The sequence below is a fragment of the Neopelma chrysocephalum genome, unplaced genomic scaffold (genome assembly GCF_003984885.1).
Source record: "Neopelma chrysocephalum unplaced genomic scaffold, ASM398488v2 Primary Assembly neopelma1_23, whole genome shotgun sequence".
In the NCBI taxonomy this organism is placed as follows: domain Eukaryota; kingdom Metazoa; phylum Chordata; class Aves; order Passeriformes; family Pipridae; genus Neopelma; species Neopelma chrysocephalum.
In genome coordinates, this window is record NW_020897691.1 from 19,619,220 (window position 1) to 19,645,066 (window position 25,847).

General features: G+C 37.9%; 1 protein-coding gene across 3 annotated transcripts in view; it reads left to right on the plus strand.

The window, feature by feature from the left end:
* The window catches only part of TULP4 (tubby like protein 4), a 151,793-nt gene that overhangs the window by 90,756 nt on the left and 35,190 nt on the right, over positions 1-25,847 (plus strand). For 2 of the 3 annotated variants that reach the window (XM_027689131.1, XM_027689122.1), the window contains exons 3-4: positions 10,767-10,895; positions 11,201-11,362. In XM_027689131.1, the coding sequence (XP_027544932.1) occupies positions 10,767-10,895; positions 11,201-11,362 (291 nt within the window). Of the gene's footprint in view, positions 1-6,872; positions 6,951-10,766; positions 10,896-11,200; positions 11,363-25,847 lie in introns of those variants that run through there. The other variant, XM_027689140.1, reaches the window with a different exon arrangement.

A 25,847-nucleotide genomic window follows, 5' to 3' on the forward strand; every position in this document is an offset into this window, starting at 1 on the left:
TTAATAGGCTAAATTGAATGTTTTGCATGCATGTAAATATTGTGATTTTTAGTTCTTGCTATTGTTAATTTCATTTCTCCTTTTTGTACCTTTCTGTCCTGAGAGGTGTGGGTGCCGAATGGCTGTTCTGTCCTTCCTTCATTGCCTGTTTAACTGTATGCTCCCTCTCTTGCATTGCCCTCTTTGGAAGTAGACACTATTTAATTTTCCACTTTGTTTTCTGTGTCTGTCTCAGCAATTGTACAGTCACCTCAATAGCTGTCCTAAATGCCACTAGCCGAAAATCATATAAATAACCCCATTCAGGGGCAGCCAGCACGTGGGGGGTTCAGGTGGTGGCCTTTTGGTGGAAGTTAAAGCAGGTGTCCTACCTTTGCAAAGTAACATGGTGGAATTTCATCAATCTCACAAATTACTAGGGATGCACAGTCTCTGTGAGTCACACAAAGACATTCCAGGCAGTCCAATTAAGATTATACAAATGCTTTCTTTTCTCAGCATCTGTGACTAATTTAAGGTCACCAGTATTCCTCAGATGGCCAGAAATGTTCTACAGTTTTTTGTGACTCAGGCAGAGATCATTATGGTTGGACTTGATGATCAGGATAATGATAGTTGGGTATTTCAGGTAGTAAACTAGTCCCACTTCACCAGTGAAATGCCCAGCTATACCATCTGTCTCCAATCCACCTTATAACTCAGCTTAATTAGATTAGTGCACAGCTATTATCACCTGGGAGATGTTAATAGATTTTAAGAGCTGATCTGTGCTTCTACTGAAGTTTAGATTATTTTTAGTTCCTTGTGTTTGAAAAAAAAATACTTAGGGTTGAAATATTGTAACTGCTTGAAATAATCACACTTGGACAACACTTTTTGATATTTTCTTTGTGAATTTTAAGGTCTTTCCTGTTTACATGGCTGACAAAAATCAAGTTTTTACTGTAGTTCTTAAAGGGTGAGGTTCTTCTCCTTGGAGAGGGCTTGCACAAAGCTTGTGCTGCAGTCATGTTCCATATAAGACTTGTTTGGTGGACTGTTACGGTGATTTCAGCTAAGCAGGTGCAAGCTAAGTTATAGTCTAACCTGTAAAATCATCAAGAGAGTCATTGGCTGGCTTCTGATTAAAAAATCTCCACCACAAGTGCTAATGATGATATTCAGAAACCTGGAATAATGTTACTTAATTGCTGTGCTGTATGAGTTTGAATATCCGATGAGCAAAAAATTATCTGTCACCTTAGTATATTTGATATAGACAGACTTAGTATATTTGATATGGGAAGATTTTCCATATGTGGTCGTGAGACACTATTATTTTTCTGGCACTTCTCGGAATAGACTCCAGAAAGTGAAGAACTTGTGTTGCCTCCTTCCTCCTGTTAATTAACACAGTTTTATATAACAGCATTTTTATTACATTTTTAAGAGTTCTCTTTAAAGTTTCCTAGTAGTGGAAACATGGATTTTTTTCTTGAATAATATTTTTGTGCATAAATATATACATGTAAAATTTTTAAATTATATTTCACTATTATATGAACACTTAATCAGGAATTTTTAGCCACCAAATGGGGAAGATTGAGTATGAGGGAGAGTGCGTGTCATAGTCACTTCACTGGCTTTTTCCAGCAGATCATTACCCTGGATGTATTCCTAAAGAAGATAGCATTTACCAGGTGGGAAGATAGTGTAGGAATTCCTAAGTAGCTGTTGTTGAGAAAGCAGAGTAGAGCTAGCTCATTTTAAGTAGGAATGGTTTTCAATAGTGTTTATTGTTATGCTGTCTCCCCTGTTTTGTTTTGTTGGTTTTGTTTTTTTTTTTTGGGGGGGTGGGGGGGAAGGATGTTGGGGTTTTTTTACTGTAATTATTTGGTGTTCCATCATTTTGGTTATAATACATGGTTCCAAACTATTTTATCCTTGATTGCATATTTTTAAGAAGAAGGGACACAAGAAAACCGTATGCTCTGCATCAGTATTCTCTGTATTTTTAGCCAGGAAAAAAAGACAGTATTTTAAATCTGTTTTACATTTGGGGTGTTTTGGTTGGGTTTTTTTACCCCCTCAAAACTTCTAACAGAGTTGTGCATGGTCTCTGAATTCATATAGCATTGATGATGCATAGGTGGATGTCAGTGAGTGTTATTTTTGTTGTTAAAGCCTGAGGTTCATTTACAATGAGCTTCTCATACACAGCCCAAAAGTGAATGTAAATGTGGAGGTTTTTGAAATGGTCCTGATTTATACCGTCTGTAATGTAATTTTGCCAGATGTTAATGAAATGAGCATTAAGCTCATGTACTTTTAATTTAATGTAGGCTAAATACCAGAGACTTTTAGATCTAGTGCTTTTTTTTCTTGTGGGAAAATAATTCACCATGGATGCTCAAACCCAAGGAATTGCCAGCTCTGCACAGTTACTGCATGTGTCTTACTTTTAGCTGGAATGGTGCTCCACAGTGATTGGCTAGAAAGAGTGGGAACTATATTGTTCTCAGTATTTTGATCTTAAAGCAAAATGGTTGTTCATCATTAGCTAGAACAGTTGTCTCTCTTTATTATGGTGTTTTATCTGTATGGAAACTAGAACGAAGGGAAAGTACTGTTTATCCTTTGCTCATCCTTACTTACATTGAGTTTTGATTTATTTTTATTTAGTTTGGACTTACCTCTGCATTTGTATGAAGTATGTATGGGCAATTAAACAGAAGTATCTTATGGGAATGTGTGAGTACAGGATGACCATTGATAAGAGAATGTGGTAGTAATGTGCATGCTGTAAAGGAGTTTCCCTCACTGAAGGTGAGCGTGGTATAACTTTAAAATTATTTTTCTGTGGAAACAGCTATCTTTTCTGTGAAAGAGCTTTTGGGACTTGCAAATTCTTCTGGAGGGAAGGGAGTCAAAACCAGACCATAGACTTTATCACTGTCACTCTGTTGTCTGCAAGATGGGAGATGAACAGACCTCCACCCATTCCCCTTACAAAAACATAGTAGTGGGCAGATGTCTTGTGCAGATGGGTGATTCAGTTCAAGTCTTCACTTTTTTCATGCCTTAATTATTTTACTTTGCGTTATAACCAACTATTTGCTCTAATAGCCCTTGAAAGAATAGTTTACAAACTTACTCAAATGAGAACTGGTAGCCAGATACCAACATCTTGTCATCCATGTTAGATTCATATCAACTGTTATTTCTCTTTCTCACATGCAACTTTCCATTCTGACAAGTGACCTGTCAAACCTTCTGGTGCCCAAACATATTTATTGGATATACTGTGGACAAGCTAATTTCTGCCGGTGCTTGTGTTTGGGTTTTTTTGGTTGTTTTGTTGTTGTTGTTCTGGTTTTTTGTTTGGTTTTTTCTTTGTTTGTTTGTGGGTTGTTTTTTTTAATGTCTCCCACAACTGTGATTCTTTGAAGCCACAATTAAACATGGTGACTTTAAAGTGAAAAGAGTAATTCCTTTGGAACTGGCTCTGTGAGCCACTTCATTTATAGGAGCATTTTACTTCTTGTCTGGTACCTGCGAGTGGTCTTGGGGATGCTTTCCTCTTCTAAAGTAGGTGATAAGATAGCACATTTTATGTTCTGTGAGCATATAAAATGGTTATGTGGCAAATCCTTGGGACTAATAATAGAGTTTGAGGGTGTTTTTCTTAAAATGAAGTGTATGATTTAAGGAACGTAAGGAGATTTGTAAAGCTTTAGAGCCTTTCTGAGTCCTCATCTTGGCAGTTTAATACAAAGGCACCTAAATGTATTCAGTGAGATATTGACAGTCTAAGTATTTTTAAGACAACATCTTACATTAAAGGCATTCCTTCTTCAAAGTAGCTATCAAAACAAATTTTTGTTGCTATTGCCTATTTGCCAAAATCATTGTCTCAAGCTTTTAAAGGTCAGACTGTCTTCCTCTGGGGTTGGATGCCAACCACATGATACCTTTCAAAAATAGGTATATGTGGTGGGTTGGATGCCAACCCCAAAATACCTTTTAAAAATAGGCATGAGTGGCATTCATCTGCAAAGCAAATAAACAAAACTTGCTGGGGAGCATCAACATTCTTCCTAGTGGGTGAGCAACCACACTATTACTTGAAGGGGTACCAGCCGCTCACACATAGAGTGAATGAGTGCTGGGTGAATGGTTACCTCCTCTGTGCTTACTCAGAGGGTTATTGCTGGTGAACTGCATTGCTCCTGCCTGGCCATTTCTCTTTCTGCAGCTGCACAGGTGATCTGAGTCTTTGTCAGCCTGGTGTGTGCTCTGAGCATTATGAGAACAAATGCCAAAGATAAAGGGGAAAAAATTAGAGGAGGTATTCAACAAAATGGCGTGGAGCTTCTGATGTATGCCTACACCATACTTAACTTCAGAGCCTTACCTGAGGTTTTTGAGTTAGGGATGTATTTGCTTTGGAGTCAGTTTTCATATGAAGGCCGCAGAGAAGTCTGTGGTCAGAAGATGATACAGAGTTGGGCCTGGACCTTTCATCTTCATTACGGTCAGCACCTTATTGCTGGTCCAGCCTTACCTCTGATTTCAGTTAGTGCAAGGTTAGGTCCCTAGCTGACAAGCTTAGCTTATTGATAATGTTATACCATGAAATCAGATTGTCAGTTTAAAAAAAAAAAAAAAAAAAAAGGCTGTTCAAATTTGGTCCTTGAATGTTAGGGCTTTTTTGTATTTCTTTATTTTTACAATACAAGAATGTTGTTATATTTATTTAAATATTATTTGCAAAAGTTGAAACTCCTTTTCAAAGAGCAGAATGAGCAAGATGACAGCAGCTGGCAGAGTAATACACTTTTTTCAATGAAAATGTAGGATCCTGGGATAAAGTGTCAAACCTCTAATGTATGAGTGGCAATGGACAGTTCTGTGGGTGGCAGCAGCCGAACTCCCAGGGGCTGTGAGCAGCTGCTGTGCCCTCAGTGCACATCACTGCAGACCACAGCTTCTCCTGTGGCAGGAGTAAGGGGTATTAAATGACATCCGTCCCTGAGATATCTGAAGGCTACTCCAGTCCTTCTAGAGGAGAGCTCATTTTTTTATTATTTAGGCTAAAGAAACACAAAGAATTTGGGATGGTGTTTTCTGTCTCCCAGAACTCATTTGCCATTCATTTACCCACTGTGTAACCTTCAGCCCCTATTATGAATTGGCAGTTTTCCTCAAGAATTGTAAACACTATTATAAATTTGCCATTCTTTAGCTGCAGCACAATGTTTGTTATTAATAGTAGGAGTAATAATTTCATGATGGGTATCATACCTTGGAAAGTGACAGCTCCATATGCAAACGAAGCACTTCCACCCAGGTGTAATGTCACTGGAAACAAAAAGTCAAAGCTCTGCAGGTATGGGAGAGATAGGGAGTATATCATTAGAGAATACAATATAAGACAAGGAGGATAGGAAAGATGGGTGATGCCAACTAGCTGTCTACCACATCTGCTTCTTTTTTGTCTAGGATTGTTAGGAGGAAAAATATTTATGTGATGCTCTTTGCGTGATTGAATTAGTTTGAATGGAGAGAGTTATCTTCATGTTGTCATGGCAAGAAATGAAGGTCGTAAGTGAAGGTGAAAGTAAGAACAATTGCAAACAGTCTGTTTGCAGCATGAGAAATTAGGAGAGAGAGAACTTAGATAACCTTTATACTAATATTTAAGACAGTTAAACATTTTGCTGAACTAAACATATACAGAACCATTTATAACCAAATATTGCTTATAAATAAAGTATAATGAGAAGGAACAGCTCATTAACTACAACCCTACTGCTTATTCTGGGCACCTGTTGTAACTTTCAAATTATATTCTAGTTATAAAAATCCACTTCAGTTAACTAACTTCAATTAGTTAACTAACAAATGCGCAAAGTTGGCACAGGTTCCTTCAAGGATTTGGTAGGGATGTGTATTAATGCACATACCCATGTTATATGTATGTAATGTGTATACACATTATACATGTATATACATATATCTGTATCTCTCTGTATTATGGAGAGAGAGGCACTGAACTGTAGTAGCATGTAAAAGTGGTTATTGTTTTCTCTGGTTCTTGTACTTCTGTGTTTGATTTCTGTTCCCCACTGTGCACTCATCCTTTTTCTTTGATAAATATACTTAAACATTTTTTCAGCTCTGTGGCTGTTAATAAACCATAATATGTACCAGTATGTTGCATGTACTATATGCACACATTTTTCTATACCTGTAACCACGAGTGAAGGTCAATGTACTTACTAGGGAATTGCATAATAGGACTGCTTGATAGAGCAAATAGGTGATGCTCAGTGATTCTAGGTAGATTGTCGAGTTCCTTTTGCCAATGCTTTCTTTCAACCTTTATATGTTCCTTTAAAAGCTTAAGTACTTTCCTAAAAGCACAGGATTGAAAGATGCCTTTAGATGGGCTGAGTTCTGTACTCTGCTAGTGTAGGCAATAGACTAATCTCCTTTATTATTCTGTCCTAGGAACATTTAGGCCTTCTGCTGTTGCTGCTTGGAACGTGGAATTATTTCAGCACCTTCAATAGCACTAGAAATGTAGTATGATTTATTTGGGGGGAAAGGCCGACAATTCCATATGCTCAGTGGAGTTATAATGCATCACATCCTGTGTACCCTGTAAAGATATCTATTTTACTTGTCATTTCAGAAATGCCCGTGCCACATAAAGGAATGTGGCCCTCCAGGTGTAGCAAATAGTACTGTAATCAAATATTGGCATCAAGTATTCTCTACTCTATTGCTGCAATAGTCTGTCTGCAAGCACGTCTCCATAGTGTGTGTGAAAATGAATGCTGGAGAAGACCTCTATCTTTAGAGCATATGCTCGTTCCCCAATAAAATGGATGGAGGATCAGAGATTTGAATAAATGAGTCACTGTGACTCACTACAGTGTATCTGTAATAAAATCTATCTAAATTTGGTAAGGAACTCTAGGAACTAATTGCCCTAGTTACTTATCCGTTCTATTTTTTTGTAGATGTTTGTCCCTTGCTTTTGTAGCAATTATGTATGTACATAAGTAAGATTTCAGTAATGACTGTTATATGGTATTCTAGATTAAGGACTTCTGCTCTTGGAAGATTGATTGGTATCATATTTTCCATCATCTCCTTCAAAAACTGTAATGAAATTAGGAATAGCAAAAGCTCTCAGAATGCATTAGATTTTAGCGGGTTTGTATTGTGTTAGAAAATGTGAAAAAAATTAATAAAAGTTTCAATAGCATGTAATAAATTTAGATTACCTGACTACAGGTTGGAAAAAAGGTCACGTTTACTATAAGTCACATATTTGCTACTCCAAAAATTGCAGTTACTCAAAATTTCTATTGTTAGCAACAATAAAATATGCCATTAGTTCTTGATTATTGTTTCTAGCACTTTTGGGATTAATTAAATTTAACTTCTGAAAATCAAGTTGGCAATTAAAACAGAGATATTGAAGATCCTGAATGCTGTACTTCTGAAACAAATTGTTCACCATGATTTCTTGTATACAAAGGAGCTCAAAGAAAGCCCATTGACCTTGATGGAAAGCATCCTTTTTGAAGGCATTATGTTGGCCTTCATATTGTACTTAATGTATTAGACCAGGAATTCCTTGAAGTTTTATTCATGGGAGATCATATCCTGTATGAGAAAGCAGTTTAGAAACTGATTAACATCTGTGATACGTTTTTTCCAACAGTAGAATGAATACATTTTGGAATTCTTCTAGAATTAAAAAAACCCCATAGCCGAGCAACAAACAAAAATAAAAATAATTAGACAATATAAGAAGGCTGTGTGGACCACAAATTGTCCACAGACAACTGACTTTTGTGCACCAGCATTCTTACTCCTTTGAATACAAGATATAACAGTTCAGTCCTTCAGTACCTGTGTGAAGATGTTAAGTAGGAAGCAGAGACCATAAAGGCAGAAGTAAAAATGGGTCCTCTGTGAGTTGAAGCTGTTAGTGAAAGTAATGATATCTTTGCATTTATGGATTAGCAATAAAATTCCTCTTTGCAGAGGGGTAATTCCAGCTTATGCTTTATTTAAGTGTGCTATCAATGGGACATGTTTTCATATGCTTTACATTTTAGCCAACATAAAAGCCAAAAGGCAATCCTTTATTTCTTTATCTCTTCTTCAGTATGCTAAGTGTCTAAAATGAAACTGGAAATACTCGAAGCAGTTGTGGACTCAGCGCCTGTAGTCAGATGTTAAATGTAGATTATGGCAGCAGCTTTAAAATGACCTCATAAAATGGTAACATTTGCTTTGTGTTTGAAGGACTTGAATTTTCAAATTACAAATTTGCTTCCTTATGAGTTATCAGAAGGCATATAAAATCATTTTCTCACCTTTCTGATTATAAAACAGTAAGTTTATTTTGGAAGTTACTAATTTGTATCTAATTGCAATAGAGGGAGGCTATAGCTAATCTTGTTTACATTCAAACGTACCTTGAATGTTTTATCAAGTCTAAACAAAAGACAGGTTGTACAGAATTTGAATAAAAATTTTCAAGTTTTAACAAAATTCCTGTTTAAAATAGAAAAGAAACCGCAACAAAGTAACTGTTGTCACTTTGCCCATAATTCGTATTATTGGTCAACTGGTATGTCTAATCTGTAAAATTGTATGCTCTTCTCAAATCTTTACCCTGTTTTGTCTGGCGATTTTAAGGTGTTAGCTAAAAATTTCAATGGTGTTAGCTAAAAAATCCACGTTAGTTGAACAATTAGTTTACTTTTTCTTCTTAAATTTTGTCTTGCAATTCATTCTGTATGATCTATGAAATATCCAATGTGAGCAGTGCCTAAGCATTTAAAGGTCTGGTTTTTTACCAATGGTAAGTACCTTCTGCTCATTAATAGTCATCATTAGCCTTGGCAACTCCCAACCTTTAAAGAAAATTTTTCAGTGTTATCCTTGGGTTTTTCTTCAGTTCTTTCATAATACTGTTAGGCATTGCTGGCAAGTACAGTTATGTCACTGTTGCATTTTGCCTCAGGGTGGATGAAATTTTATGGCTCTTTGCATAGGACTTATACCAAAAAGAAAACAAAATTTTGACAAATCTGTGCTATTCTTATTTAGATGGAAGGGACAGAGCAAAACCTCCAACAAAGTACATCTGCTTGCATTGCTATGATGGAATATTTTATTTATTGCCCTTCCAATAAAAGAATATTTTTAAAAGCTGTGTGTGATATAATCTATCTAGGGGCATGGTATAATCTGTCCGACTGGAAATGGTTCTGGTGACTTGGAGTGCAGCTGCAAGGTTATAGTCAAGTAGAAGCAAGTGTTTTTCTGCAGAATCTCAAATGGGATTCTTCTAAGCTGCATAACAACAGTGAGGTAGTTTGTCCTACTTGCTTCTCCCCATAATCTTTGCATATGAACAAAGAAATGCTTTTCTTGTGGTTATTTAACCATTCAAGGGTCGATGCTTTGGGCTGGTGAGCTTCCCTGATAGACATGTTCTGAAGTTCTGACCCTCTGAATAAGTGTAGCACTCACTAAATAAGTGTAAGATCATCCTTCAGCTGTCAAGTTTAGGTTTGAGGTATATATGTGTATTTATATCCTAATTCTGAAAGTGACTGCTAATTTTGTTGTGAAGCATAAAGAGTCTCTCTACTTAGAGCTCATCTTAGGACTGGAATCTTTAGGAAGATCAGTCCCTCTCTGTAAAGAGTAAAATATATTTCAGGAAGAACTTGCCCGTCTCTTTTAGAGGATTAATTATATAGTTTTATGAAAAAGTGTCATTAGAGCTGGATGCTTATTAAGTAGTTAAAATAACACTAGTGATTGAGTATTTAATATATGTTTACTTTATTTGCATACACTGTGTCTCAGTAAAATAGCTGGGGGGGAATTTTCTTGTGTATGAATGTAAGCATCCCATATATATCCACGTATTTTTGAAATACAACTAATTTTGGGAAAAAAGTTTTTAAGAAAAAGTCACTAACAGAAGGTAAATGGTTTTACTGCTAATTTTGCTTCAAGCACTGGGATGACGTGCTTTTTTTCTGTTTTATACTGAGGTCTCAAGAGATAGTGTATTTGTTAAATTGATATTAATTAAAAATGAGAGAGCAATTTGGTAGGTTTAGACTTGATTAGATTCTTCAGAAAAGCCCAGATAGCTCTAATGCAGAGAGAAGAGCCTAAAGCTGCTTTGTATTCCTTCTTCATGCAGTACCAAAGCAACTTTCCTATGAAATTTCTATTTTTTAATAATATGGGACTTTTGGGGGTTTTTTTGAATGAGTATTCAATAGGAGTATTTAAATTCACTCTGATACTGGTGCATGCAACTTCATTTGAAGTCACCAAGAAGTGATGATTTGACGTAGAGTCTGACAGTCTCTGAGATTACAGTGAGGGGAATAATTTGAAGGAGTGTTGGATGGTCTGCGCGGAGCCTCCTGTTTGCTGCTTCTGTAATGGAGTGCTGCATTCCAGTGTACAGTATGATTTTATTGGAAGCGTGCAGTGCCTTCCAAAAAGGTCTGACGGTGAGGGATTGTGCATTTCCTGACAACCATGAAAAAACAATTCCAGCTGTTCTTGAGAGATGCCTAATGCTATGCTGAAAATTGCTATTTTGTACATCTTTAGGATGTAAATGTGATGATGTTTATTTGGCAGTATTGTTTAACCACTTCTTGTTAAATAGCTGTTAGCACAACATGCAGTTTTGGTAATGCTGTATTTGTTTGCAATCTTTTAAGGTTGTGCTGGTGAGATGGAACGAACCATTCCAGAAATTAGCAACCTGTGATGCAGATGGAGGAATATTTGTTTGGATACAATATGAAGGCAGATGGTCTGTGGAGCTTGTGAATGATCGTGGGGCACAGGTTGGTATGCATGTTTTCTCTTCAGTTGAGAGTGATCACGTCCTGAGAGGCAAAATGAAGAGGACAATCAATGGTGCTTTATACCTTTCAAAAAGCACAGGAGAAAATGAAACATTTCTTTGTTGAAGAGAACATGCAAGAATTGTCACAAAAGCACAGTTGCTTTCTCTAATAGGCATGACAGTGGAGCTATAACTGGGTTAATAGGTGCCCTGTCTCGTTCTGTGCAGTGTTGCCTTTTATTAAAACAACAAAATATTCCTACATGGCCCACACATCTGTTTTCTTGTCTTTGATATGTTAAGGTAAGCGACTTTACATGGAGCCATGATGGGACTCAAGCACTTATCTCCTATAGAGATGGATTTGTGCTGGTCGGTTCAGTCAGTGGACAAAGACACTGGTCTTCAGAAATAAACTTGGAGAGTCAGATCACCTGTGGAATATGGACTCCAGATGACCAACAGGTAATGAATGGGGCATTTAGAGGTGTCAATTGGGTTGCATTGATATGTTATAGACTACACCTTTTAAAAAGTTGTTAAGTAAAATGGTCACTTGGTAAGATCAGTTTCCCTCGAAATTGCTGCTCCCACCAATAAAGAAAATTAAATTCATCCTGTTGTTCTCATTAGGCAAATATGATAATGTACCAAGCTACCTATCATCACTTTTCACTCTGATTCACACACAGTCTTATTCAGTTGTTTGAGACAGGAATCTGTAATTGTACCTTTAATTTGTTGGTACAGCTGTCTTGAAAATGCATTTGAGCAGAGGTACAGCCTGGACTGTTAAACATCTGACTGGTCATTTTTGTGTAGATCTGTCCAGTCTGCACTTGCAGCAAAAGCAGTTCCAGCTGCAGATATAGTTATGTTTTGCCTTCATATGAGCAAATGGACCTAATTAATTGAGTGTCGAAGAGATGTCTCAATATTATGCAAACAACATAATTTAAAAGAAGGCCATTTTTCCAACCATTGAGTTCAGATCTTGCTAAGTGTTGAAAAAGCCAGTTAAAAAAAAATCTTCTTTTCTAAAGAATTATATTATATTGGACACATCACCATTTATAGCGTGGCTTGAGCTAGGCCACTGGTTTCATCTGCAGAATTTACAATGCCACCTTGCCATTTACTACTGAGCTTACTGGATTGGTCTTCCCTTCCACATGCTTGCTATCATTATGGCTGTGTATGTGTGTATAATACAGTGCTGAAAGAAATGATGGGCATAGAATAGTGCAAAGAGTAACTCTATTATGATCACAGCTGGAATGTTTTCCTTCCTTCATTTTACACCTCCATGAAAAGATGCTGGCTCAAGACTCAAGGTACCACTAAATTTAGAATAGTCTAAATTTATCCAAGACAGAGTTATTTTGGGAATTTCTAGTGGTATATAATAGCACTAATAATAAGCATTTCTGCAGCAGCATCTAATAATTTTAGAGGGCTCTGCAAAGAATAATGAATTAATTATTGCAACATTGCCTTTTAAAGCCAGTGTGTCTAACTGCCTCTTTTTGAATCTGGGGAAATGTAAATCTTGACAATGAATAATTTACTTGAGATCAAGAGGAAGAGACAAGCAGCAGAAGTAGATCTAATAACTCTCAATCCTATGTTTTGAATGTGAGGCTACCCCATTTGTGTGATGCTCAGTTATTGCTACTGTATTTGGAAATATCTTCATTTGAGTGTTTAATTTGGAGTGGCTGACTGCCTTTAATTCAATTTAGCCAATATGTTTGTACTTTCTAATCTGGATGCTCCATAAGTGGTTATTCCAGGAAACAAACACTTGTTTAGCATCCAGATAAATGCTTTCGAACATAATGGCTAATTCCAGCTATGTGAAAATCACTTGCTTGACTTATAGACTCTACTGCTGACAAACTCACTGAAGTAGAGACCCAAACCAGCCACAAGCTTGATATTGCTCTGCACTGTTCTCCTAACTATGTGGTTTGCAGGGGTTTTCATGTTAAGTGATGATGGATCTTTTTACTGTTCTCCAGAGCTGGTGGAAAGAAGTGATCTTCTAAAATATATTTAGATGTATTTGTCTCTAGAGGCACAAGGAGATATGAATCACAGAGGTACTAGGCAAGAGACTGTGCTCAGTTCAAACTAAAAATAGCAAACTAGGGGGAAGGACATTGCATATATTACACACAAATAAGTGCGTATGGAAATGAATACCCTTACTAGCTTATTTCTTTACCTAATTTCTCTCCTGATTTGTGTCTGTGCAAATGAGAACAAAATATCACTCTGGTCTAGAATAGCTTCAGCATCTTCCCTATTGCTTAATGTAGTCAATTTGTCAGTAGAGTGAGTGAAAGATAAATGTCAACATTTAAATTTATATTTTCCTATTGTTCTTTTTGTCACCGCTCTGGCACCATGAAGGTTGCTAATGAATGTGTTCCTGGAAAACATTACACTCCATGGTCCCATGAGTTTAACACAATTATCTTTGAAAGTTAAATTTCCAAGGGGATTGTATCGTTCAGTATCAATTTTCTATTGTCCTGATAAAAAATTGCTTAATATAGTATGTCTGTTCATCTCACCCTTCAGTTCTCTTAACTTTCTTCTTCACTCCCTTCTGCATGCATCCTCCTCTTTTCTGCTATCTTTTCTCCTATCTGTCTATTCAGCACCAGTAGACTGTCACCTCTGTCACTCCTCACTACAGCTCTGTGGCAGCTCTACGAGAGGAGGATAATTTCCTACCACCATCTTTCTGTTGGAGGCAAGAAATGGTTGGATACTGCAGTATTGCCAACCATCGTCTTGTTTGACAGTGTGTGTGGACTCTGGGTTTGTGTCCTTGATGTTGACACAGGCTTGAAGAAAAGCACCTGTGAGGTAGTGGCTAATGTCACCCATAGATGAAACTCCATAGTTAACGCTTTCTCAAGTCTTTTGAAAGTACAGAGATAGAATGAGAGCAATAGAGGTGACCAGGATGAAGTACAGTCCTGCTGAAATTGATATAATTGTATCTTTTAACTTATTTGGTACGTACTCTGCCCTGATTAAGTTATTGGCTGATTTTATTAATACTAGATGAAACTGTTCTGCGTTTTCTTTTAGGAAGAGAGTGGTATCATTCTTGTGGCTCTGTTTTTTTCAGGATTTCTCCTTGTCTTTTGGGGACAAACTTACTGTGAGTCATATGGATGACTGCAGTGCTTTTTCTCAGCATCATATGTTTCAGATGAACTTCTCATTAAGGTCATCAGCAGATTTCTACTGTGGTTCACACCCAGATCTTGAGACTGGACTTTGAGCTATGGGCTTCTTCAACTAATTCAATACATAGGCCTTTTGATTGTGATTCTGCATGTTCGTTGTAGAGGACTAGAAGTTAGTTTTCTCACTTCATTGTATGTCTGTAGTCCTGCTTATTTAGGCATTTTCTCCTGTACATTATAACTACAGCAGACATCTGGGCAAGGCAGAACCCCATTGGCCTCTTGGGGATATGCAAAAGGAAGACTTTACAAACCTGGGTCATCTGTATCTCAAGCAGAGTGCCATGCTTGCATTAAACTTGGATGGATAGAATTACTTAGGAGTGAGACCTTCTTTTCACTGTTTTTAAGGGCTACAGGAGACTGTAGGAGTCATGTGGAATATTTTTCTGGTGAGAAGGCTCACCTAGGATCATGTAAGGATGGAAAGTATATTTGAAATGAAAAGTAAATTTGAAATATCAGAAAATGCTCTACCCTGTGTTGAGACAGTTCTGTGGTGTCATACCGCACTTGTTTTGCGAAGAGGGAGTGTACATACCAAGTAGACTGAATGACTTCTAAGTCAGAAAAACTTGACTTTTGTCTAGTCAAAGGGTTTATTTATAATCATAGAAGCAATGTCAAGAAGTAATTGAGGATTTTTCCTAAGCCCACAAGTTATATGAAACATCTTTCCAGTGCTTCATCTCCCTTCCTTTGTGTTTGCTCAGCTCCTAGTGACATTTTTTAATCTGTCAACTTCTGCTGCCTTTGGGACACATTGTCCCTCTCCTTCTCACAGATTTTACCCATTAAAGAAACTATCTCTCTTCATGATGGAGAAAGACACAGTGTCAGAGAACTAAGAACTATAGAGGGGTCAAATTATCATTTTGTTTATAGCAATGTAGTGTAACTGCTTGGACTTCCCTGGGGTTGTTTCTGTTGCTGTTTCTGTGTGTGAGAAGGGAACCAGAAGGAAATCACTCTCCAATAGAGGAAGGCTGTGATGAAAATTAATATATTTTAATTCATGATTATCCCAAGAGATGCTAGTAAACCATATTTGTACCTTGCATCTCTGCTAGTATAAATTATTAGACTTTTCCAACAGCTGTAAGTGCCTATTTCTATTTCTCCCCCCTCCCCTTTTCCAGCTGTAAGCTTTAATTTGTGGAAATTCGGGGACTGGCCAGTATTTGCTGTGGCTAGGATGTGACAGACTACAGGTATGTGTGAACTTTGTCAGCTTTTCCTCCTGTTTTCTTTGAAAACAGGTATACAAGCAGTTAGCTAATTTGATTTGCATCCTGCTGGGTACACTGTTGTATGTGGCCCCATCGCAATGCAACATGTGTTAGTACTAAGAATGTGTAAGTACAGGCCTCAAGATTCAGCCACTTCTGTTTCTAATCAGACAAAATTATGCTCTTGGTGAAACAGAAAAGCAGCACTGCGTTAGGAACAGATACCCTGTGCACTGAAGGGTCTTACAATGCACTGGAAGCAAACAATGAGACCAGTAGTAGATGAACAGCTTTGTCTCAAAACGCAGGGTGTGGGAGCTCTGTACGTTGTTTTTTAAAAAAACTCTCGTAGCTTGCAGTAGCTGTGCAGGAAGGCAGTTTCTATGCTGGTGCTCCCAGCACTCGCCATCTCTATTCCCATGGCAACAACAGACGCTTCAGTGTCTTTTTTCAGTGACGAGCAGGAGGCAGGGGCAAGCTTCAGCTCCTTCCCCTTGCCTGCAGTGCTTCAGGGTGGAGCCCAGGACTCAGAATGGAGCTTCACATGAAGAAGAGGATGCTTATTATTTCTGGGTCCAGCAGTGTAGCTGGGTGGGATCTGTGTGCTAGTACAGCTAGTGGTGCCCTACGTGTCCCTAAATAGTATCAGTGCTGTACTGTGCCGAGCGGCTGCCATGTGGTAGCCACAGTTCTCATAGGAGGTAGGAACTGATTACAGGACGCGCTGTCAGATGTTACTGGGTGTTTCATGAGCTTGTCTCTCAGGCTTCTTGGTTTTGATATGACTTTAGTCCCTGGCAGGAATTTACATAAGTCCACTTTAGTAGAGTCTGCTTTTGGACCGCCCATTTTCATCTGTGAACTTGGATTTGGTACCACCTTTTCAGGGAAATGTTGTTCTGAACAGCTCCTAAGCTGGGAGGAGGTGTAGCAGCCTTACCTAGCTTCCAGAACACAGCTTACAGCTAAGGACTTTGTAAGTGTTTGAAAATATTGTATCTGTTTGGGCCCTGCTGTCATCTTCTCACCTACATCTACTTTTGCCTGCAGCTCTGGAATGAGGAGTTTGTGCTTCCATTCACCCTACTTCTTTGATTTTATTCAGGTGCTGTAGCACACATCTTATTCAGGCAGTCCTTGCTATTGTGGTAGTCACACTGATCAAGTTTAATTATTCTCAGACATCTAGCTGTGTGGAAAAAATCTTGAAGACACCTTTTAATGAGTTGACAGGATGATGAAAGGGAGCTACAAACAGGCAGCTGGGGCAGTATGGGGAAGGTAGCTGTTTACCTTAATTATTATGAATGAAGAGAAGGAAGGACAAAATGAAAAAGGTTACAACCTGTAAAATTTGAAAGTGTAAGCAATTATTTTGGTCTTTATTAGAATATTTCTTGTCCCTATTAAGGATTTTTATTGGTTCACATAATTGAGCCTTTAAAATGCCGGGGAATAACTATATTTTTGTGTTTTAACATACAAAGATATATCTTTTCTCCCATCAGTTCTGGATGTAGAGACTATCAAATGACCCCACACACGTTTACAATGACTAGGGCCACTCAGAATTGCACCATAAGATACAGACTTTGACGAAGAACTGAAAGCCTTACTTTCATTGATGGATGAATTACTCAGATTACTGGGAAAAATGGCTAGAGGCTTTTTATAGCATTGAAGAAGTGTCATTAATTAAGTAGGCAGTTTATCCAAGCCACAAGGACTGCAGACAATGGTTAAATCATGTATAAAGATTTTCACTTTGCGTGCTGCATAATTGAGCAGCAGCATTAAAGTGTAAAAAGAGGAAAATGCAGGGGAAGGCGAGTTCAGTTGTCTTTCAAGATAAATATGTTTGGTAAATAAAACAAACAGATAAACAAAACCTACCACAGATTACCTGTGTTTAATATTTTGGACTGGTTTTAGAAGCATTTCAAACCTTTGTGGCAAACTTGCTATTAAAATTAAAGATTTCTGCTTGCTTGTGCTAAGGGGCCTACGAATGTTTACTATCCGATTGCAGCCTTTTATAGACCAAATATGTGGGGGTTTTATCTATACTTAAAATGTTTGAATGTTTTTGGGGAGGCTTTGTATTCTTGTTTTATGTATTTATAAATGCTGGAATTCAGTAACACTTTGGTTTTGCTCTTTGCTTGGGGACTTGATTTTTATGATGGTACATAATAGTGACAGATTTTGTGTGAAAAAGTAATGTGAATTTTAAGTGCTATTTTGCCTTTCTTTCTCCCATCTCTTTTTATTATGTTGTTTTCAAGCTACATTATGCAGCTATTTGCTAAATTATGGATTTCTCTTTTCTTCCCTGCTTTTTTCTGCTGTCAGTGCATAGTTGTATTAGCATTGTCTTTCCTTTGCGTTTTTGTCTCGGAGTAGGTTTGCATGCATCATTTTGCTGAGAATACAGCTTCCAAAAAGAAGGAAGGAGAAGAGTTAGATAGCTTGGTGCACTGTACCTTTTTTTAGTTGCACTCTCCTTTTCTCACTGCAATGAACAGCTACACTGCAGATTTCAGTACTCAGATGAGGACTTTATAGGGTTTGCCTTGATTTTTGGTGAGGGTAGACAACAAGGATGTTCTCTTTGGAGCCTCCAGAGCCCATCTACAGTTTCAGGAGCTGTGGCATCTCTCTGCGAGTTTATTCCAGATAAGATTTTTCCTGCCAGAAACCCTAGCCTGTACTGCACAGTTATTGAGTGGGTAATTGAAGGAACAGAGCAATAAGGTGATGCTTCAGTGTGCTTTCTTCTTCCCACTCGCTTCATCTGTGCCTTGCCTAATCTTTCCCTTGATGCTCTTCATCCAGCTTGTGGAGGAAAGGCACTGAGAGAGCTAACGAGATGGTGCTGTTTGTTCTAGTCATGAGGGCTGTAACATGGGGGATGTTTATGGGCTGATGGCATCATGGCTCATGTTTTCTCAGTAGCTCCTGCAGTGTTTCATGTCAACAGTGTTTCAGATGAGTCTTGCAAAGAAATTTTCCCTCTAATGACTCTGTCTGAAAGGAGTAATACAACTGTTTTAATGTTTTGCTCATCATTGTAGACAGGGTATTTGATGTTTGTTACTGCAAAAAGCGATTGGCTGAATGGATTTCTACATCCCTTTGGATGCACACTGTACTAGGCTGTACAGATCACCCTCAACAGTATACCTTGGAAATCTTTCCCTATGACACTCAGGTCACAATATTGCTATTTTAGTTGACTGGAGTCTGGAGTTTGTTAAGCTCTGCACATTCTACCATGTCTTCACAAGGACGTCGATGGTAGTGACAAACCAGAGATGGAGGGAGAGCTGAAGACTCGTTGTGCTATTCAGTTAATGTGTCCACTTAGCTTTTTTCTACCCAGTGCTGTTTTACATTTCTGAAGCATCAGTGTTTGAGTCAGCAAAGTAAAAGATGAGCACAAATAGAAACACAGCCAGTCGATGTGTGGGAAGTGTCAGGAAGAAAGAAGTTGTTTGCCTCTCCTCTCACCTTGCTGGCACTTGTACAGAAAGATTTTGCTTATATAGGCTGAAGTCTTTAGTTCTTTAGGACAGGGAGTGCTTACTTGAACTTGTTTTTTTCAAAAGCTCTGTGCTATGCTTCAGCTGTGGGGCAAATAGTAAGAATGAGGTTTTGCAGCAGACCTCTGCAAGGGAGCAGTGCATACCTATGCTGCTTTTTAGGCACTGCAGGGAAAACATGAAACCTTCTGTGGGAAGGTGCTCTCTTTCTAAGGAGAAGTCATATGTAAGGTAGGAAAATTGCTGTGTTCAGATTTTGAACTGGTCAGAAGAGGGCATGTGAGTGAAGGTGGAATTCTTACAGAGGAAAAACTCTCCAAACTGTCAAGGTTTTACAGCATTTTTCAGAAACAGTCCATTATTCCACTGCCAAAGCCACTTGGCGGAGAATACTTCGGCCCCAGGATCCCTTTGGTTCATCCAGAGCTTTGTGCTCTTTTTGGTTCAAAAGAAATGTAGCTGGCAACATGGTTGATGTGAACTTTATCATCACTTATCTGTCAATTTTTTAGAAGTTAGTAAGAAGACCAGGAGCCAAATGGGGTCTTGAACTTGGGTCAGATGTCTTCAAGCCTGTGAAGCCTGAAACCTTGGTGCAGGAAAGGAGGATTAGAGTGACTGAATCTGGAGGAAGATATTTGCAGATTTTTGTACTGGGTCTTGTCTGAGACAGAAAGGCCAAGTTTCATAGTAAATGGGAGATGAAAGGTGTTATTTTTGGAAGGTGATATCATGTAGTCTTTCCATCGATTTGACAAAAAAAGATAGTATGCCAGTGGGAAGTGGGAGCAGCATCTCTTTATTCTCCAAAACCTTTCCTATTAATGTTTCATCCTGCATAGATTCAACTTGAGCTCTCTGCTTTGTCCTGGAGCCAGTTTCTTGTCAGTGTTCAGACGCTGAGGGATTGTTGGTGACTGCATCAACAGAAAAGAGATTAATCCTTCCCTGCTTTCCTTGATTTTAGAAGAATAGTCATTCTTCTTCAGTACCTCATTCAGTAACAGTTTATTACTCAGCCTGATTCCGTGTTGACTCAGTCACGCTTGACCTCAGCCATTCAATGTATTCCCTGACCATGCTGAGTTACCGCTCTCTGCCAGCACCTAAGATCTAGAAGGAAAGTGCAGAAGTTAAGGGACTAACTCCCATTAGCGTATGTCTTAACCCAGAGGCTTCTTGATTTTATATGATGAAATTCAAAACAGCAAGGACATTGCTTCTAAACTGCTTTGTATTGCATTTTCACTGATCAAGAGTGCCATCCTTTTTTCTAAGTAATACCATTTTCAGTTAGGACAAAAAACCACAAAACCCCAGCAGAAACTCTTGGACTTCTAAAGCTCTGAAGGAGATTTTGCCTTCAGCAGTCAACATATCTTTCAGGAAATAACTAAAACCTGGCTTGGAAATAATGCAGGAAACTGCCAAGATTATCAGTTGACTTCCTTGCCTGAATGAGTACTTGTTGGTAAAACTAATTGCACTTTCCCACCAAATGTTGTTTTTGTTGCTGTATGTAATTGGATATATATGAAAAATGTGTGTTTTCATAGACATGTGTGCACTTTCCTTTCAGAGTTTAGTTAGAAATCAGAAAACAGTGCTGCTTAAAGAGCATTCCAGACTACTTCTGCTATGGGAGCTCAGTGGTACAGGCTCAGAGTCCTGTCTGAGTAAATTGCCACAGAAGATGTTCTGTAGAAGGTGTTCAACTGTTGGGTTTTTGTTCATTTTGCGTGCTACTTCAAATGTGATTTGAAACCTGACACACCTTTGAAAAAACTACAACTCTTGTCCACATCTTAAGTAAACTAAAGCATATTGTTAATACAGTAAACACAGTAAAGACAACTCTTTTCAATTAAGAATGTAATTGCAATAAGATGCTTCCTTGAAAAATATCTCAAGAGTCAATAAAGAATATAAAAATGTGTATTCCTAGAATACACAGGTCAGAATTGGTCCAGACCAGATATAATTACGGAGACATATAATAATGAGTCGTTCTGTGATTTGCCAGAATGCTTTCAAATAACATTGTCTCTGCCTGGACAATTGCTTCTATCCCCACACGTCCACAGTAGTTGTATGGCTTGAGATCCTGGTTTTAAGAATACTTACATTTTTGACTCCTGAACTGGCATTCAGGGCTATATCTCATTTACAATCATTCAGCTATGTTATACTATTTTAGAGGGAAATAAAGCCAGTGCAGTTTGAATCTCCAGGTTTTAGTGTTTCTTATTTTTTAAATGGATTTGTCACCAAGATCTCCAGTGGATTTGTTTTCTCATTTTGTAATAGGGCTTTGTAATAGTTATCTACACCCTATGGACTCTGTAAAAGAGAGAATGAACAAACCTGAAAGTATGTAACTAAACCAGTGCTGCTTTTGAAAGCGTTAATGGCCTCAAATGAGAATTTCACTGCTATATGTATATATGCAGTTGGCTGAATGATCCTGGGTGTACCATCCATATGTGGGGCTGGTAATTCCCCATGTCTGAGGAAACAAAAACTCTTCTCAGTTTTTTTGGACATAAAGGCAGTCAAAGAAAACCTAGTGCTTTCCCTCTGAGCTTGTGTGTGAATTGTGGTGATGTCTCTTTTTGTGTCAGTTCAAGAAACCACTTTACAGTGACTGAATTTTTAATGGAAATAAAAAGCATGCAGCAGGAGACCAGCTGTCTCTCTCACTGTACTTCTTTCTTTCTCTCTGCATTTTGAGGTAAAAAAAGGAAAGCCAGAAATATCACACTGAGGCAAAACAAACTTTCAGTTTGTAATGTATTCTAAGAAGCGACTGCTGCACTGTCTCTTGCTTTGTGATGGAGAAACGGTAAACAAGAAGAGCCCAAGGAACGGAAAATGCTAATACTATAACTGCAAAATGCAGTAACTAAGCCTTTGCAAGACCAGCATTCGTTCATTAGGCTAATGAATGAAAATAATGAAAGGCAATAATTTTCCTAGTATTTCCTATGTTACTAAGCCTACCTGCATAAACAGAAGGCTGATAAATCATTTTGTATATTAATCACTTTATAGTTCAGTTAATTTTGAATCAGCAAAATAGATTTATTTCTATTAGTATGATGCCCTTATGGTGACAACTCTGAAGGCGTTTCCTATCATAAATACTAATATTTGTCCAGATGACTAAATCAGGGCAAACAGAACTAATTCAGCTTTCTTGAACTGCTCAGCATCTTCTGACAGTGCAAATGCAGTTGGCTTTATTAGCATTTTTGCAGAATGTAGTTTCTGAGGTACAATGCCTACTTTTCCTATGGGGGGAAGTAAGGGAGGAGGCTGATGGAAAAAAACCCTTAAGACAGGACTAAATTTTGAAAAAGGGAGTGTCGGTGAAGCAGAACACTGAAGAAGGCAGCTGCAAATGCAGAGCTGTGCAAAGTTGTTAATGGCAGCATTCATACTACCTGGTTTGATGGTACCAAGGTTTCAGCAGATGTGTGTGCCAGACACACACACACAGAGGCAGAGAGTAAAACAAAATGCTGAAAGTGCAAGGTTTGCAAATTGGGTAGGTGCAAGAGGAATTCTTCAAACTTTAGAAGTTAACCCTGGAGAATGTTAAAACCCAAAAATCTAGAGTTTTTGTGAGGTCATTTGTGGTTTACTTGGTCACAAGATGCTGATGAGGTTTCTGCCCTGAGCTACTACTTCACTGTTACAGAGACTCCTAACTGAGGCTGAGGAAATTAAAAGAGGATCCTAGAACAGGGTAGTTTGAAATGCAGCAAGTCCCTCTGTCTGACTGGTACATCCAAATATTATGAAAGATCTTGAATAAGAACAATATAGCTGCTAGCAGAAATCATCTTGTCTGTGTCCTAAGTCTTGAAAGGCAACACTGTTTTGCTGCAATACATTTAGAAAAGGGTTTAGGAACATTCAAGAGATGTATAAATAAGGTTTACATCTGCACCTCGCAACTGGTTAAAGCAAAAACTGAACATGGAATAACGAAACACCTGTAAACTTGTCTGAAAAGACCTAAGTAGGATGTTTCTTCCAGAGGGAGATCATGATTCACTAGTCTCACAGATGTCTTTGCATGTGTCAGTAAAAGTAATGTCTAGGAAAAAAAAAAAGCAGAAATTATGTATTTAGTTCGGAAAAGTCAACACATTCCAATGCAAGTAGCCCACCCCTTAGGATTTCCTGACAGAAATACTGTGCTTTGGCATAGTCTCGTAGTCTCCTTCATCCTGTGCATGAAGGATTTGGCAGGTATAGAAACCCCAGCAAATTATAACAATACATATTGTACTTACTATGTTTGGATGGATTAGCAGGGCAGGAAGAAGAACTGGCCAGGAATCAATCCATAAAGGGGAAGACTGAGGAGTCAATTTCCACTTTAAAAATGGAGTAAGTGGGTTTGCCTTTATGTCACACCCTGTTTTAAATTGTTTCTTTATTTTAAAATACTGCTATTTAAAACGTTTGCTATTGTAGGATACCAACATTTACAGGTTAAATACAGTTTTTTGTAATACTGTAGGGCTGTAGAATGATTATTTCACGTCCAGTAAAGCTCAGTGTGCTGGAGTGTCCCAGTAAACATCTTCTAGGACATATCTAAATCTTTGCTTTTCTAATGTGATCATTTGCTTTCTGGAAAAACTTTGTATGGTCACTTTGTCCTTCCAGCTGCCAACTGTCTTATGGGAGAAGGAAGATCCATAACTTGAGAAGTTGCTCAGTAGAGTTATTGACAACTTAGTCATAGCTGAGGAAAGATTAGAGCACTTGAAGTTTCATGACAGATGACGTTAATTTTAAGAACATTTCATTGTATCCAGGAATTTAAAGGCAATCTGTTCATGTACCTTGCATAGTCCTACAAGGCAAGTTCTGTCTTTATGTAGAAATTTGGGCTTTTAAACAATGAAATTGTACTAGGATGGAGTTTACTAAATTCTGGTTTAATTAGTGAGGTCTGCAAGTTGTTTTGCTTTTGTGAGTTGTCAGATTTATGTTCATTGTAAGAAGTCAGAGAGGATCTTTTAAAAATCCTAGGCCGACAGAAGTAAAGCAGATACATGTTCCTCTTACCACATTCTAGCATCACGATACTGGAACCCCTCACTTTAGAAGTGCTACCCTAAAGTAGCCTTGAGAGGCTTTGTATTTCTTCCACTAGCAATAGCAAATCCAGCTTCTAATACTTCAACTTCAGTCAAAGGCTCGGTTGTTTCCCTGATGCAGAATGACAGCCCAAGTTCTGAAAATGTATTGATCAGATTTCCTGGGAGTTTTGTTTAACCAGCAACATTAGAAACCTTTACTGTTAGTACTAAATGTCATGAAGAGAGGCATCTTGTTTTATCAATATCTTTCTGTAACAGTATTGACTGTTCAGTTTGAACAACCAAAACCTAAGACTGGAAACAATTTTTTCTTTTACCCCGTATATATACATTAGGTCATTTAATACATTATTGCTGGGATTGGATTATCCTTGCTTATTGTAAGAGTCAAAGTGACTGCAGTTCTGGAAAGCTTCTTTGACAAAGATGCAGGAATGGACCATGGCTAGATTCTCTGCAGATTTAAGTCAGGACAGTTTCATTGGCTTAAGTCTAAAATCATAACAACTTAATTTCCTCAGGTACTGCATATAATCAGATATGGTGAGATGGCAGGATCTCCCCCTTTTCTAAGGCTGGTATATTCAAATTAACATAAAGCTTGAGTATTCTTACTGTTGATAAGTTCAGTTTACTCACATTAAACCAAATTAAATAGCAACAAAATGCAGAAAGAACATCACTGTTGGAAAATTATACTTCTCTTACGAAGTGGTGGGCCTCCTGAGCTGAACCTTCAAAGACCACTAGGTCTTTGGCCAATCCATTGTAGCTTTGTTGATCTCTGTGCTGTCAAACCATTTTCTGCTAGTACTCTGTCTGGTCCAGATGCATTACAGCATCATGACAGATCTTACAGGAACAGTGACAGTTCAGCACGACAGATCCATATGTAGCAAAGTCACCAAACAGATTCAAGTTGTTCCTCTTGAAATTAATTTCGTAGCTTCTTGGCTATTCTAATTGTCATCTCCTCATTAGATGAATACTTCAGAGCAGAATACCCCATCTTTTGCTTACCATATGTCTTTCAGAAATTGGTATATTTCAGACTGTTTATTGAAGAGTTTTTGATATCTTGGAGCATTTAAGGGGATTGCAGTCTTGAATGACAAGTTTCATGGATGATAGCTTAAAAATCTTTAGATGAAAAATCTTTTCATTTACCAAAACTAGATTATGAAACTTATCCCAATTTACCACAGAGACTTAAGAGGTCAGCAGACTTCAGAGAAGGGTGTTTTTCAGGTATTCAGATTTGTTGTAATAAATAGGAATCACCCCAAGCTTGGATTTCATGGAGAACCGGGACATGTGTGTTTCAGAACTGAATTCAACTTTCACCTCTTGGTAGACTTAGAAAACTGTCCCAATGCCGTTTACCATAGTTTTTCCTTCAAAGCATGCAACATCTAGGCATTACAGGAGCCCTTCATTTGTGCGACTTTTAATCAGCTACAGCTTCACTGTAGTGCGGGCTTCGTTACATTTGATATGTTTTGTAAAGACATAGTATATTTTTGTTGTGGTACTGACTCACACTTTGAATGTGTTGGGTGATTTTAAGTATTTGGTTTTCAGATTATGCATATTCTACAAATGCAATTCTACAAGTGGTAATGCATGTAAAATCAGTTGAAATAATTAACAGTATGAAGGAAAGGGAAATGAGTTAAGAGAAGAACAGAACAAGGGGCCAAAGAACCGCTTCAAAATAAGTGCTTGGGTTTGGTTTTTTTAATTACTAGTATTATCATTTAGCTTTTGTAACGAAACACTATTACTTGTTCATT